Source organism: Aegilops tauschii, chromosome 2, assembly GCF_002575655.3.
Source record: "Aegilops tauschii subsp. strangulata cultivar AL8/78 chromosome 2, Aet v6.0, whole genome shotgun sequence".
In the NCBI taxonomy this organism is placed as follows: Eukaryota; Viridiplantae; Streptophyta; class Magnoliopsida; order Poales; family Poaceae; genus Aegilops; species Aegilops tauschii.
The window spans coordinates 49,877,057-49,892,569 of record NC_053036.3 but is presented as its reverse complement, the minus strand read 5'-3'; the positions used below and the strand labels follow the sequence as shown (position 1 = coordinate 49,892,569).

The following is a 15,513-nucleotide window of genomic DNA, read 5'->3' as shown; positions in this document are numbered from 1 at the left end:
GGATAGAAGTTTGCTTGCCAAAGGACGCTTGCATGCCAAGCTTGCTTGGTTGAGAAGTTTGACCATTGATCGAGATGTCTACTTCTTCCATGAGCTAAAATGTTTGCATTTCAGTAGTCTCCACGTAGTTTTTTTTTTTTTTGACATGGTCTCCACGTAGCCACTTTTTTTTTACAACTTCCACCCTTTTTTTGAAACTTCTACGTAGTTTTTTTTTTAGGAAAACTTCTACGTAGCTTGTTGTCCTCACAAGTTTCTCTAGAGACACGTGGTTTCATAGCAAAGAAAAGCCGGACACCGCTGACATCTATCCTCTCCGACTGAACGGGCCAACCAACTATAACCGGCCGTAGGCCCAAGAGGCAGAGCGAAGCGAGCCATACAACAAAGGCCCGGCCCAACTATCGAGCCAGGGAAACCCTAACCCCCCCAGAGCTATAAGGCGCCGCCAGCGCCGCATTTCCCAAACCCTAGCGCCACAACCAGACGGCAGGTAAGGGAGGAGGAGGAGGAGAGCGGCGGCGAAGATGGTGTCGCTGAAGCTGCAGAAGCGCCTGGCCTCGAGCGTCCTCAAGTGTGGCAAGGGCAAGGTCTGGCTCGACCCCAATGAGGTCAACGAGATCTCCATGGCCAACTCCCGTAAGAGCCTCCCCCTCTCTCCACCCCTATCGGACCGCTCTCCCTCGCCGCGCGTCTCGATTATCTCGCGTGTTTCGTAGATCTGTCGCCGAGGTGGTGATCCGCGAGGTTTAGGTCGTTCGAGGCGGGTGGAGCGATGCTTGCTTGTGCTGCGCGTGCTCGTAGATCGGATGTGTTGCCGGGATGAGTCTTCTTCGGGTAGCTGAGTATCTAGACGGAACATGATATAGCTGACCACTCTATGGGTTTGATTTTGTGCTGAGCTACCGTGATAGCTATGGGACTGTGATGTGCCACTTTGATGGTGTTTCAGATAGCAGATGAATCGGCGATTCATGTAGATGCTTTGTTTAGATTGAGTCTCCACGCATGCTCTCAACTTATGTTGCGTAGTTTATGCATCTTGCAGTGTATTTAGTGTTAAATTTACTGATTTGTATGCGGGAAGCGCTGAATTGATACTATGTATCCATATTGGTAAACTGCAAAACATGTAGAACAAGAGTTTGAACCTAGTTAAGAAATCCTGCTAACCTATCCATAGTACAAGTTGAGTCATAAGGAACATGTTCTCCATTAGCCTAACCATGGTAACTAATCTAGTTATTCTACTGTTGAAGCTAATTGAGTAGCTGAAGCTGAGCTTCAGCTACTCCAGCGACAACTATTACGGTACAGAGGGGGTAGAAGTTATTGCATGTGAAGGTAAAGGAACATTAGATGAAGCTGGTTTCAGTGTTCATTTATCTTCATGTGCACTAACACAATTCACCATAGTTGGATTATACTGAACAGGTTGCTCTGTTAGCCTAAACCATGATTAACTCCCATGTAAATGTTTTTCCACTGACAGAGTAGCTGCTTTAGGTGTTACTTTACCTTTGTAATTCATGTACCAGCAGTCTTATCTGTTAAGGTTCAGTTGTTGCTTCAGTCTGTGAATGTTAATCTCGTGGACCTAGCTCCTTATGCTGTTCCTCGGTTTGTATTAATAAATATGTAGTTCACATGCACTTAAATGTTGTTTGTTTATAATAGGCCGTTCTTGTGTTTGTTTGAACTCTTATTTGTGTGTACTTTGTACCTGTACTGTTGTTTCAATCCATTGGAGCTCTTCATTCTTCATTATGCTGTGTCTATTGATTCATAATTGAGCATAACTGTGATTTATTGTTTGATTAATACTTGCAGGGCAGAACATCCGGAAGCTGGTAAAGGATGGTTTCATCATCAGGAAGCCTCAGAAGATCCACTCCAGGTCTCGTGCAAGGAGGGCACATGAGGCCAAGCAGAAGGGCCGTCACTCTGGATATGGTTAGTAGCCGCAACTTTAATTTGCATGATAGTATTCATCTTCGTAGATATTTGTGTTGTAACCTGTGATTTGGCTCTCTGCACAGGTAAGCGTAGGGGTACCAGGGAGGCTAGGCTCCCCACCAAGATCCTGTGGATGCGGAGGATGCGCGTCCTGAGGCGCCTTCTGCGCAAGTACCGTGAGGCCAAGAAGATCGACAAGCACATGTACCATGACATGTACCTGAAGGTCAAGGGTAACATGTTCAAGAACAAGAGGGTCCTCATGGAGAGTATCCACAAGTCCAAGGCTGAGAAGGCAAGAGAGAAGACCCTCTCTGATCAGTTTGAGGCCAAGCGCGCCAAGAGCAAGGCAAGCAGGGAGAGGAAGCATGCCAGGAGGGAGGAGAGATTGGCTCAGGTAAGATGATGTTTTCACCTAGCCTGTCTATGCACTATATTGAATTCTGAAATACTTGATGTTTACACATGTTACCTGAGAAATTAGAAATCTTATTATCATCTTTTACTACCAATGTGGGGCTTGCTATACTTGGTTAAATTTGTCTGTTGATCTTAGATAACAGACCGTTCAGAGCTGGATGTTCGTGTTGAATGTAGCAAGCTGTTTGTACTTGATTAAATTTTGTTACTTGCTACTGCTATCCAGCAAGGTTTTTGTTGTTAGACCAATTTGGTTGACTTGTACTATTTGGCAAACAGGGCCCCAGAGATCATGCACCAGCACCAGCGGCTGCAGCTCCAGCTCCAGCTCCGGCAGCAGCGTAAGCATCTCCATCCAAAATCTTTCTCCACATAGTTAATGTGTTTCGTTCCGTTTTATCTTACCTTCTCAAATTTGCATCGTTTACAGGGCACCAAAGAAGGCCAAGGCCAAGAAGTGAAGGTCTGACATGAAGCTTTAGCTTTCTGGTATTATGAAGGGTTAGCCTGATTTTGGAGCATCTGAAGTTCATAACTGTTTTCTGTGCAATATCTGTGTGCCGCGTCTGAGATACCTTAAATATCATATCGTGTTTGTTCTGTTGGATGTTTCAGAGATGCTTATGCAGAGTTTCTTTAAACATTTGGGTTCACGGAACCTAGTTTTACATATTCTGTGCGTGCAAATTTATGTACCTACTGTGTTGGTGATGGTAATTGTGCCTGGGTGCCTTCAGTCATCAGAACAGGTGATGGATCTTGGGCGCACAAAAAGTAGATTTACATCACAAAAAAGAATATTTTTCAGCACCTGAAACGCTTTTGCTCCATCAGATGCCCTATATTGGGCATGAATACTTTGAAACCATTGCAAACTTGATCAAACATGTAAGACATTTGAAGTCTTGAACAACAAATCTCTATGCTTCATCTGTGATTGCATGTCATTCTGATACACCTTATAACTAAAAGAAAAGAATAGTGTGAAGTTGATGTAACATAATCACACTTTAGTCCTTGCGTATTGGGTGCTTGGATTAAGAAGGAAAAAACGATAATATGCCATTGATACATCGATGTATGGTTTTAACTGAACCGCCAGAAGCATTTCCTGTGTATTAAAGTCAGATATATGCACATCGTGCGAAATGCATTTTATTCATATTTCCTGTGTATTGAAGTCAGATATATGTGCATCACGCGAAAGAGATATGAACAAGAAAAGAAAAAAAAATGTCGTCCAATGCATATCATAGGAATTTTTTAATTGAGTTTGGGCTAATGCTTTTTTCATTTGGAAATGTGAAGGATTGGTTCTTACTACATAGGCACAAGAATCCGTTCGTACAAACCAAATGGCTCGAAAGAAATGTTTCCTTCGAAAATTCTATGCTATAGAATTCATACAATCCTACAAACCAAAGGAGGGTTGAAGTGATTTGTTCTGTTCTTAGCCGATGGCACCCGTCAGGTTTGGGTACGGGTGAAGGCTTCACCCAGGCACAATCACATACCCGTCCCGATCTACACAATAAATTTGAGATTTCCCTATTTATGTATCATGAGTATTTTTTTGCCCTATACCCTTATCCTAATCGCGAAAGCATCAACTCTAGCACTTGTCCCCTTGAGCTGTCTACACATCCGCTCATCGGCCTCCTGCCTCGGCACGCAGCTGTGCGGCCTCTCTAGCTCGGGGTTCCGTTCCCGCACCAACGCATCTGCCTTGCCCGACGCTGGCATTGCTCCATGCGCGGATCCACGGGAAGGGGTCGTCGTGGGTGGGGATGGCGGGATGGCGTCGGCGCAGCGGACGGTGGTTCGTTGGGAGGAAGAAGGCAGAGGCAGGGCGAAGCACGTGTGAAGTTTGCTGATGTATTTTGTGTTTGGGCACAACCGCGCGTGATGCAGGTTTGTTGATTTAAAAGAACGGACTATCTATTTAGCATTTGACTGATTTACAATTAGAAAACATTCAAATTTCCAGACAAATCAAATGTTGACAGCTGTGTGTCCAAAAACCTACGCCAATTGTATGTTTGTATGCCCAAAAAACTGGGTCGGGCTGAAAATCTGACCCGGTTCTAATATAACTAACCAAAATAAAAAACCCATTGGATCGGTCGCCCACACTCCTTACCTTTTCCTGAACCATAAATCACCTGACAAAGAAAAAAAATTAAAATCAGAAAACAGCTGGTGATTGCGATTCCTAGGATCCTCCTTTCAACTTGCATCCCACACAAGGGCCCGAACTCTACTACTCTAACCAATTCACAGATCTCATCTAACACACAGAACTCATCTGGGAGGCGCCATGGGAGAGGGGAGAGAGAAGAAGAAAGAGCAGACGCCATGGGAGAGAGGGAGAGAGAAGAGCAAAGAACAGAGAGGCATGTCAAAAGGACAAGTGCCCAGAGATAAGCAAGGGAAAAAACAGATGCACAACACCAAGAGACAATCCACAGGTTCAGAAAAATCTCTCAAAAATACTTGCTGACATGATGGAAGAATACTTGTTAACTGTTCTTCTCTATTTGGTTTCACAACGCCTGAGAAAAACTTTCCAGAATAACTAGTGAAAGTAACGTATGCATGTTACTAGTCCATGTTACTCCCTACTGTGGCTAGTCTCACACCCCATCGCCCGGTGCATTGAATGTTAGAAATGGGACGGCGGGACGTGTGGGATCTTTGACTACCGTCCATTGTGTTCACATTGGTTGCAATCTGGGCGCTCCATTTTGGATTGCATAACATGTTCTTGGAGGATTCATTAAACTCTTGAAAAACAAATAGAATCGTCATCGTTTACTTTAAGTGCAAGAAATAACATGATCAGCCGATTGAGAGTACCTATTGGCCAACTCTTCCATCTTGTCTCCGCGGAGCTGGAAATAGCTTTGTTGAGGGCTAAGAGCGCGTGTTTGACACTAACCCATGAAGCTGAACATACACGCATCGACGGCAACAGACATGAGCGCAACGAGGCACTCCATGACGAATATGAACAACATCAGTGACAGAGGATCACCCTGCTTGATTAGTCCTGGCATGTGTCGTCTGAAGGACTTTGATGTGACATCTAGTTTTTATGTGACGGAGCTTTGTCATTTGTGTATATTTTAATTCTTTAACTTGGTGATAAATTGTAAAACTCGGTTGTTTTTCTAAGGAATACAAACGATTTCTAAAACCAATCATAGGATTATGAAGTACTCCCTTCATAAACTAATATAAAAGCATTTAGATCACTAAATTAATGATCTAAACGCTCTTATATTAGTTTACGGAGGGAGTACCATTTTGCCTTATCGTCGACCATGGAATAGTGGGGAACTCAACAACGTTTATTCGGGAAATAAATAAAAATCAACAACGTTCTTGATTCTGCACATAAGCTGAAGACAAGATTACATTACAGTTAGGGGATGTAGCTCAGATGGTAGAGCGCTCGCTTAGCATGCGAGAGGTATGGGGATCGATACCCCACTTCTCCAATGTATTTTTTGTACTATTTTCTATCAGATCTGAAAACACTGTAAATTATCAAGCAATTAATACTGGTTATTAATTAATAAGAAATTGTGAGGGGATGTGGCTCAGATTTTTTTTTTTCCCGTCTCGTCCGCAGGCATCTGCTGTCTGAAACAGACGCCAAAAATGGTTCTGAGCCTCTGACGGCAATGGGCTGATAGCCAGCGCCACGTGCCACAGGGTTTCACCGTGATTCTGGAGCGTGTGCTGTTGGATTCATTTTCATTCGTGCGCCAACTCATTTCCCTTGCAGGGGATAATTTGTTTTGCAAGCACTTTTGAGCCTGAGAGTATCAAGCGGACACAACAAAACCAGGTATGTTTTGCGGAAGCAAACTGAAGTGAAGCAGAAAGGAATCTCACGAGCAGATCATCTGAAACTGAAGCAGAAAGAAAGGAACCGCGTGTGATGCTTGATTGATGGCCAACGTTGCTTGCAGCCCCGGAAACAAACATTCTCCCCCTCTCTCTCGACAACAGAACAACTAGAAAAAGAAAAGAAGAAAAAAAGGACCCATGCATGCATGATGATCTTACACTAGTGAGTAATCTACTCGCAAGGAACGTTCGATGAGTCCGTCCCTCGGCTGCATCCCTCGCGCATCCGTTCTCGCCACCATCGGTCGGCCGCCCGCCTGATGAGCCACCTGCAGGATCCGGCGAGCCAGCACCCATGAGAACAGACCAGGTTTTACAAGGCAGAGAAAGAGCAGCACGCAAGGACACGGTGGTGGTGGAGCGCGGTCCGAATCCATGGGAGACAGAGCAGGGCCAATACCAAGGAGGAGGAAGAAGAAGACGGCGGGCGGGCGGGCTAGCGGTGGACGATGTGGGAGCACTTGGCCTTGATCCAGCGGAGGCCCCGGCGGAGGGACGCCTTCACCTTGCCCTCCACGGCGTAGGCCTTGTAGCTGGCCACCCTCCCCCGCCGCTTCATCTCCGCCTGGTCCCCCACGAACCACGCCACCGACGACGCCGCCGCCGCCGACGCCACCCACCGCGCCCCCGGCACCTTCCGCTCCACCGCCCCGTACTCCGCCGCGTAAGGCCGGTACGTCGGCGCCATCCCTTACTTCGCTGGAGGGGAGGGGGGGAGAGGTGGAAGCCTGGAGGGCAGGGGCGCGACAATGAAGGCCAGCTAGCTGCAGCGCGAGGCAGAGAGAGGGCCGTTGCTGTGGCTGTGCGTGATATCAAGAGGCCGCAGCGACCGAGTTGGCGGCCAGCGGCAGGCAAGCGGCATCCTATGCTCGGGACCTCGGCTCATATGGCGCTTGGCGTCGCCTCGACGACCGTCCGATCGGGAATCTGATGCCTTGGAAGCAGGGCTCACTCAGCTGTGTGTGTGTCCAGATAGTCGCATTGTATACCTTTCTGCGTCACATGCCATCCTCTCAAGGTCCTCGGCACGAGTGTCCCTTTCGTCGCGTCGAGACAAGCCATATGTCCGTTCCAACAATTTTATAATACTCTCTCCCTCCCCCTCCGTTTCTAAATATCTGTCTAGAAAATTTCAACAAATGACTACATACGATGCAAAATGAGTGAATCTACATTCTAAAACATGTGTATATACATCCGTATGTGACGATTCATTTGAAATCTTTAAAAAGACAAATATTTAGGAACGGAATGAATATTTTACTGGAGTAGTAGTACAGTAATTAATTTGTTAACAGATCGATGTTCAACTTGTCCTCGTCGACGGACACGAACGGAACGGAGACGAGGCTGGGTGCAAGGCATGGCGTGTGCTCATGCTCCGTGACTGGAACCTCACCACGATGCGGTGCGTGGTGGAGCCGAAAGCCCCGGAGACCGGAGGCATCTTTCCCCGCTGAGGACGACAACAAAGGCTGCTTGCGAAATGCATATCCGTTCCTTCAGCTTGGCGGCTATGGAAAGGAACACATGCATGCCTTGCTTCGTAAGAGAACTGCTAAGCGTTAGGGTGTTGCTTTATTGTCTAATAAAAAGAGAATAGAGGGAGATGTTTATTCTCTTCTTTTGTGCCAGGATTTGCTGCTTTATCCCTTCCTGATGCAGACGGGCTTGGGATGCCAGTTGCAATCCCTTTAAGATGCAAACCCCCTCTGATTGCAACTGGGCAAGATGTTGCTAGTAAACAACCGAAATCTCCGCAAAAAAGGAAAAAAAAAGCAACTGAAAGAACCTCAAACCACCAAGAACACACACACACTTGTGACGATAGGGGCGCTGAATAAAATGCATGAATATCCCAACCCAATCACAAGATAGAACTTCCTTCTGATGATTTTTCAGTTGCACACCGACACACGCGGAAGGGTGGGTGACATGAAAAAACTGTCCATTTTGGCAGGCAATGAATGAATGAGCACTGCTGCTGTATACCAGTAAATTTTTAATGGCAGTAAATTTAGGATGCAGGTCTGGTGGGAAGAATCCAAAAACCTTGTGTAATCACATTTTTGTTCCACCCCCAAAAAAATAGAAGGCACATGCCAACTGCAAATTTGTCAGCTCATAGGCCCCAGGGAGAGCAAATAACACACATGACACACCTAATAAGAACTGGCATACACGAACATATTAAAAGTAAAACTGGAGTGCATACATAATGTAAGACTTGACAGGGGTTTTTTTTTTTTACAAGTCTTGCACAAAGAGGTTGTTGGAATCTAATCATTCCTTCCAAGTTAAAATGAACTAATAAAATCCCGCAAAAAGAGAGAGAAGATAAACCCTTAAATAATTGCATGAGCTCGGGAGTTAAGCAGCTGATATCAACAATAGGTTAATCTGCACGAAAGGGTTCAGGAATTGTTGAATTTAGATATATAGGACCCTAGAAGAAGAATATAGGACCTCAAGAGGAAGACTCAGAAGAGGAATATGAGAGCAAGAAAAGGGAAAAGGGCAGCTAGCTCGAAATCTGATAAATCGAATACCGCCCGGCTTCAGTTATGAGAGGGGCCTTCACCAAGTGCAGACAAGAAAGATACCGAACTGAGAACACCAAGTGAAAAGGACACAAGCTATTCCTACCAAGAAAGGTTATTTCTTCCAAAGTATAACAAACACTAATGGAATGATATGCAGAGATTTTCTTAACAGTACATCCGATCTAGCAGACTCGCACATGTGGTTATATGCTTGTATATACAAACTTTGGTCCTATATCCCATTCTCAATTTCTAATGTTCATAATGGCATGCTCAAAATATTAAATGTTCAGTTTTCCTTCATATTTTTCTCGCATGATATATAAGATGCTCCACTTCTGTTGGAGATAAAGCATAATTCCAGAAATCAACATACTGAGAGAAAGGAAAAGCAAGTTACACAGTTCGCAATAAAAAAGATGATTGGAGGGCATCATCATTGAAGACTGTAGCAGCTTGCTGGAAGACTTGAAACTTGTCAGGATGGCTAATGACAACTCAATTAAGAAGTTAGTTCCAAAAGAGAATGCATCATTCAGAAATGATCTATATTTCAAGCTATCCAACATTCATTAACACCTTCGTATCCGTATAATCTTTCCAAGTGTCTATAAATTCAAAGAATGACGACAGCAGAGAGAGAAATGCCAGCTTAAAAAGACCACCTACTTCAAGAAAACATATTAGCGATGTGACTGACGACATCACCAACGAATGAGTTGAAGCATGACGAGCAGATGGTTCTCATGAGAAACGCTGGCTCTCGGCCATCACAGGCGTGGCAACAATGGCTAGGAAAAGGAAAAGGTGTAGAAACAACCCTATCCTTGTTGTGTGCAATCCCAGACAACGCTAAGATAGTGTGTGTCGCTCGCCGTGCTACATTCGTGAAAGAAGATTGATCTGAAACATAAAGAATGAGAGGTTAATCCCAGTTAAATAGCAAGATTGCAGAGTCTAATACAGCTGTCTTTTGCATTTAGTTCAGTGTACAATGGCCAACAGCATAGCAGAATAAAAAAGGACAAGCAATAATTATTTAGGCTACTAATAGCCACAAACCAGAGACACATTTTCAGTATAGATGGCTACTTAATTATTTTGGGACCACAGCTGCTACAATGGGATGATGTCCTAGCATAAACTGAAATAAATTTCTCTAACCAACCATTTTAAATATGAAAATACAAGGCTGAGTCATATAATTTCAGAGCATACCGTACTCAATCACTGGGTAATCTAATATGTTAAGGCTAAAATCAAACTATTACACTCAAATGTTAAACGTGGGTGCTCCCAAATCGATACATTAAAACAACAGTTTGCTCAGACCGCTATACGTACCCAATGGAGACCGGGCACAAATGTGCTTGATGCTCTTCTTGACAATAGGAATCAGCTGGTCCTTGGCATTTGCTACTTCTCGGAAATTGCTTCCACCCTCATCAGTGCATTGATTAAGATTACTTGCAGACTGTACAAAATGTGAGCTACTCTGCTGGCTCTGCATAAAATCAGCCCTGGAACATGATGGGCTCACATCTGTAGAGGTGCAGGTGATCCGTTGATTTTGTTCTGTTCCTGGTGCGCTTCTGTCATGCTGAATGCTATTCTGCCAAGCATTAGTTGCAGTCCTAGGTCTAAATAGAAGAATACGAATGCGTCGGTTCAAGGCACGCCTCCTATCAAGAGTTGCATGCCTCCCAGTAGGAGTTGATACAGGTTCAGCTGAGAGATGTGACTCGGCTCGCTTATCTTCCTCAGGGGTTTCTATTGGAGAGAGATTCAGATCAAATCCTTGCAAAGAAGGCTGAACGTTTATTGGTGGTGGTCTCTGGAACACTCCACTTGGTGTAGATCTGCCCAACGAACCAGAACTGCTATCGGCGGTGTTCATGTTACTATCTCCACGGTGAACCACCCTATCCTGTGTTTGTGCATGAGAAGGCCCTTCCACACTGGATCTACACCCACCACAGTACCAGTTCCCTTCGGGTACTTCTCTTCCCAGACCAACACAGAAAGTATGTGCAGAGGAATCACATATATCACATAGCAACATGAGATTGTCATCACCACCTTGATTGCACTCTATACATACAACATTTTCGTATGGGTCTAACCAACGCCTCATTTCATCTTCAGTGGGCTGGTATACCTGTTCAAGGAAGAAACAGAACAAATGAGACGACCATGCAAACTGTCACGAAGTTTATTGTTAACATTACTTTTAGGTTAACCAGTGCACAAGTTTCAGTTAGCATAGTAATTAAGAGGTTTTATATATGTTGTCATGCGAAACGTAATCCAAAATTCAAAAGGTTGCACAAGTTCTCAACATCTACAGATTTACATCAATATCAAGGTTGCGAATACAACAAGAAAAGCTCTTACTTACAGAAATATGAATTTACATCATCAAACCCTGAGTTCGAATGGCAAAGTGGATGTAATGGATATGTCATCCCTAAATTGGTAAATTTCCGTGTCATCTCTGCTTAAAACTTTTAATCCACTAACCGACATTTTGGATGGTCACTAGAAACAACACAGCACACTTATTATAATAAGTAACAGCAAAATGTATGTTCTATTCCTACGGGGACAGGATTCTCATATATTTTAGTGGTAGTTCGAACATAAATGCATTTCATCTCAATGACTAACCAATCCAAATATTAAGTGGGCAAGCAATGCAGAATGGTTTTATACCCTGTGGATATGTAATTTTATAGTGACCAGGAGAGTAAACCATTACCTGATCGCGCTTTTCTACCCTAACGGGAGCATTCCTCAACCCCAATCCTAGATCTGCCACTGATGACTTGGTAATTGTGTTGAAACGCCGTTTACACAGTGGACACCTCGACTCCACCTTTGACCACTCCAGGATGCACGCGAAGCAGAAGTAGTGTGAGCAGCAATTAAGCACACCCTGTATTGTAGCTCTCTGCTCCTCTGAGAGGCAGATACCACATATCTGTTTCAAAGCCTCCTCTGGCTCTTTTCCCTTCTCGTCTACCCTCCTAGGAGCAATGGTCCTTCGTGCTGGGGGCGAAGGCAGCTGTGGCATGGTCTCTTGGGGCCTAGGCACCCCCAAATCCTTAAGTTCCTCCTCTGATATGACATAATCAGAGTCTGAAGACGAGTCTGATTCAGAACCCCTCTTCCTCCTACCCTTCTTTCTCTTGATCCTCGCAGGCTCAGCTACTGGTGTTTCCTTCTCAGCATGATCCTCGTCAGATGTCACAAACTCAAATTCTGATGTGTCAGATTCGACTGATGGCCATGCTTCTCCCACAGCAACTGGCTCTGCAGTGCCTTCCCTTGTCTTCCTCCCAACCTTGGCCTTCTTCCTTGGCCGGTAATTGACCTCTTCCTCCACGTCGTCCTTGACAACAAAATCATCATCATCCTCTTCCTCCTCATCGTCTTCATAGTCGTCAGCCACCCGCCGCTTGCTCCTACGCCGACGTGCTGACGTGCCATTCCTTGTCTTTCCCTTGGAAACCCTGGAACCACTCTTCCTCTTACGGTGTTGGCGCCCAGCTGCTGGCTTCCGCTTGGCCAAGTGGTTCCTAGGTCTAACCTTTGTGGCACGAGTTGGGGCATAATCCCCCAAATCATCATCTTCTTCTTCAACATCTTCCTCCTCATCCTCCTCATCTTCGTCCACCTCCGGATCAAAGTCTTCATCCTCATCCTCGATCTCTTCCTCGTAATCATCATCATCCTCGTGCCTCTGCCGGCTAGAGCCCGTTGGCTTCACCTTCCTGCCCTTGCCACGGGCCTCGGGCAGGTTCCTCGGCTGTAGCATCTCGGTCTCCAACTCCTCATCCTCTTCCTGATCCTCAACTTCCTCCTCCACCCCATTGAAATCTGCATCAACAAACTCGTCCTCCTGCTTCAGATTCCTGCCATCGGAGCGATACTTGACTGACTCTGGCGTCTCGATCTCCAGCTCTTCATCCTCTTCCTGATCCTCAACTTCCTCCTCAGCTACATTGAAATCTGCATCAAGCTCATCCTCCTCCTTCACATTCCTGCCACCGGAGCGAAAGTTGGCTGACAGTGGCATCTGGATCTCCAACTTGTCATTCTCCAGTTCCTCCTCCTGCCCGTCGAAATCGGCATCAGACTCATCCTCTTGCTCCCCACTCCTACCCCAGGAAGGGTCCATGGCTGGTTGTGGGGTCTCGACCTCCAACTCCTCATTCTCCACTTCTTCCTCCTCCCCACTGAAATCTGCATCAGGCTCGATCTCTTGCTCCTCCCTTCTGCGCCGGAACCGAACCGTGGCTGGGCGTTTCGGCCATGGCGCCTCGACCTCCACCTCCTCGTTGCCCAATCCATCCTCCTCTCCGTCGAACTCCTCGTCAGACTCTTGTTCCTGCTTCCTCGACCTACCCCGGGAGCGAGCCGTGGGTGCACGCCTCGGCCTCGGCGTCTCGATCTCGAAGCCCTCGTCCTCCCCATCGAACTCCGCGTCAGACTCCTCTTCCTGCACCGTCGTCCTGCCCCGGGAGCGAGCCGTGGGCGCGCGCCTCGGCCGCGGCGTCTCGATCTCGAAATCCTCGTCCTCCTCCTCCTCGTCGAAATCCGCATCAGAATCGTCGTCGTCGTCGCGCGGCTTGGCCTTCCTGGCCCGGCGGCGAGCCCTGGGCCGCGGCGTCTCGATCTCCTCCAACTCCTCCTCGAAATCCGCATCGGATTCCTCCTCCTCCGACTCCTGCTTCCGCCTCCGCTTCCGGCCCCGGCCGCGAGCCCTGGCCGGGCGCCTGGGCCGCGGCGCGTCGATCTCGAAGTCTTCGTCGTCCTCCTCCTCGGAATCCGCGTCGTCGTCGTCGTCCGACTTGGCCTTCTTCCTGCCCCGCCCGCGAGGCCTGGGGGGAGGCCTGGGAGGGCGCCTGGGCCGGTGCCGCGGCTTGTCGATCTCGAAATCCTCGTCGTCGTCCTCCTCCTCCGCGTCCCCGTCGAAGTCGGCGTCAGATTCGTCCTCGGGGTCCGGCTCCGGGTCGGCCTCCTCCTCCCCGGCGTCCTCGTCGGAGCACGCAGCGGCCGCGTACTCAACATCATCCTCTACCTCGTCCTCCTCGTCCACAACGTACTCGTCGTCGTCGTCGCCGCCCATCTTCGCCCGCCGCAGGACCGCCCTCCCGCCGGCGACCATAGACGGGCAGATCCCTGCACGCACGCCACAAATCCGAGTCAGTTGAACCATCAATCGAACCTCCGGACGCAACAGATCGAAATTCGGCGACGCGAATCGGCCGAATTTCACTCGAGAAGAGGGTGAAGAACAGTGAGAGACAAGATAAGAAAGGGTAAAAAGGAAGGAGGAGAGGAAGGGAGGAGTTCCATTTCGGGGTGAGAGGAGGAGGGGGAAAACTTGCCTCGCCGCACGAGAATTGAGGAGGGAGGCGCAGCGCACCCAACAGTGAGAGACAAAAGGCACCCAAATAGGCAGGCCGACCCTCGAGTTCGAAACGGGGTTCCCCTTCTTCCTTCCTTCCCGACGGAGAAGATAATAATTGCGGTGGCGCTGCTGCAGTGGAATTCAAATCCTCCTTGAGTTGGAAGTAATTTTGGATGGAATCGGGTCGGAATTTGGAAAGGAGAGGGGTTGGAGGGGAGAGGAGGGGGGTGGTGGACTGGGTTTGGTAGGGTAGGGAGGCGAGGGCAGGGCCGAGAGGGGAAAGGGGAGGAGAGGAGGAAACGGAGAAAACGAGAGGAAGGGGGCGGTGGGCCTGGCCGTTTTATCTATGGCGGCATCACGAGGAGGGAGGGGCGTGGTGGGACCGGCCGGCCGCTGGACTTGAAGTTTACTCCGGCGGTTACTACTAACCCGCGTGCGGGCGTACGTTTGCATTAGGGGACGGTTCGCTTTTTCTCATAAAAAATATAAAAAGATGAAGGTTAGCTCGAGTGATTCCTTTGGTTTTTTACTTGGGGCAGTAAAAATAATACTCTGGTGACTTGCATTCCTTCTCTCTGCTCGAGTTTTTCTTTCAGATTTTTTTCTTGAATTATCATCTAATAGAAGATACATGGAAATACGTACCGATCCATCATGTAGCGACGACTACAGCCACTAGAGCGAGCCGAAGGCACGCCATTATCATCGCCCCCGAAAAACCTTGCTGTATTAAACAGTAGGGGAATCGCCGTGTTAATGCCTCACATGACCGGCGCACCATAATAGCAATCATGGCCGATGAAAGCGTAGATCGAAAGGATCCAACATGTAGACACACAAGCACAGACAAACAAAGACCGGATCCACGAAGATCCACCGAAGACCAACACTAACCGAATCCCACGACATCCGTCGGAGACACACACACACACATCACCACACGCACTTCGACGACGTTAGACGCATCGGCGGGGAGGAGGCTAGGCGGGGAGAACCTTGTTCCATCTTCACGGAGCAGTCACCGCCTCACCTGCCTGAGCAGAACACAAACCCTAATCAATCTAAAAAACACCTATAAACGGAGCAGAAGCCCTCCCGCTAGTAAGGGTTAGGGTCCACCGCGTCTCCATGGCCCTAAGGCCACAAGCGGTGAGGTAGGCCGGCACGGCGACAGACACAGGAAGCCCTTGTCGCCTAAGAGTCACCTTTCTTAGGGAAGAGGAACAATTTTCTCTCTCCTCAGTTGAGAGCTCTGGTTACTAA

General features: G+C 47.5%; 3 protein-coding genes and 1 non-coding gene across 5 annotated transcripts; 2 read left to right on the top strand and 2 right to left on the bottom strand.

Annotated features, from left to right (window-relative positions):
- Nucleotides 1-384: 384 nt before the first annotated feature.
- Nucleotides 385-3,046, top strand: LOC109761863 (large ribosomal subunit protein eL19y). The gene is made up of 5 exons (XM_020320686.4): nt 385-639; nt 1,831-1,953; nt 2,040-2,353; nt 2,656-2,717; nt 2,807-3,046. Exons 1-5 carry the CDS (start codon nt 528-530, stop codon nt 2,835-2,837), a joined length of 642 nt encoding a protein of 213 aa, XP_020176275.1. The 5' UTR covers nt 385-527; the 3' UTR covers nt 2,838-3,046.
- A 2,757-nt stretch (nt 3,047-5,803) lies between these two features.
- Nucleotides 5,804-5,876, top strand: TRNAA-AGC (transfer RNA alanine (anticodon AGC)). The gene has a single exon. It is a non-coding gene; the product is annotated as a tRNA-Ala (tRNA).
- A 429-nt stretch (nt 5,877-6,305) lies between these two features.
- Nucleotides 6,306-7,151, bottom strand: LOC109761862 (uncharacterized). Its single transcript, XM_020320685.4, has 2 exons — nt 6,692-7,151; nt 6,306-6,560 (listed from the first exon to the last, which is right to left on the bottom strand). The coding sequence occupies exon 1, from the start codon at nt 6,977-6,979 to the stop codon at nt 6,728-6,730; it is 252 nt and encodes an 83-aa protein (XP_020176274.1). The 5' UTR covers nt 6,980-7,151; the 3' UTR covers nt 6,306-6,560; nt 6,692-6,727.
- A 2,217-nt stretch (nt 7,152-9,368) lies between these two features.
- Nucleotides 9,369-14,554, bottom strand: LOC109761861 (uncharacterized). Of its 2 annotated transcripts, XM_020320684.4 has the most exons (4): nt 14,228-14,554; nt 11,593-14,018; nt 10,179-10,992; nt 9,369-9,737 (listed from the first exon to the last, which is right to left on the bottom strand). In XM_020320684.4, the coding sequence occupies exons 2-4, from the start codon at nt 14,002-14,004 to the stop codon at nt 9,505-9,507; spliced, it is 3,459 nt and encodes a 1,152-aa protein (XP_020176273.1). In that variant the 5' UTR covers nt 14,005-14,018; nt 14,228-14,554; the 3' UTR covers nt 9,369-9,504. The 2 variants fall into 2 exon arrangements, with proteins under 2 accessions (XP_020176273.1, XP_073364029.1); XM_073507928.1 differs by lacking the exon at nt 14,228-14,554 and having other exon boundaries at nt 11,593-14,200.
- Nucleotides 14,555-15,513: the final 959 nt, after the last annotated feature.

Coding starts and splice junctions, on each gene's coding strand:
- LOC109761863 (XM_020320686.4), top strand. CDS start 528: ATGGTGTCGCTGAAGCTGCAGAAGCGCCTGGCCTCGAGCGTCCTCAAG. Junction 640..1,830: donor GATCTCCATGGCCAACTCCC/GTAAGAGCCTCC, acceptor TAATACTTGCAG/GGCAGAACATCCGGAAGCTG. Junction 2,718..2,806: donor GCTCCAGCTCCGGCAGCAGC/GTAAGCATCTCC, acceptor CATCGTTTACAG/GGCACCAAAGAAGGCCAAGG.
- LOC109761862 (XM_020320685.4), bottom strand. CDS start 6,979: ATGGCGCCGACGTACCGGCCTTACGCGGCGGAGTACGGGGCGGTGGAG.
- LOC109761861 (XM_073507928.1), bottom strand. CDS start 14,055: ATGGTTCAACTGACTCGGATTTGTGGCGTGCGTGCAGGGATCTGCCCG. Junction 10,993..11,592: donor GGGTAGAAAAGCGCGATCAG/GTAATGGTTTAC, acceptor TTCCTTGAACAG/GTATACCAGCCCACTGAAGA. Junction 9,738..10,178: donor TTGTGCCCGGTCTCCATTGG/GTACGTATAGCG, acceptor TTTATGTTTCAG/ATCAATCTTCTTTCACGAAT.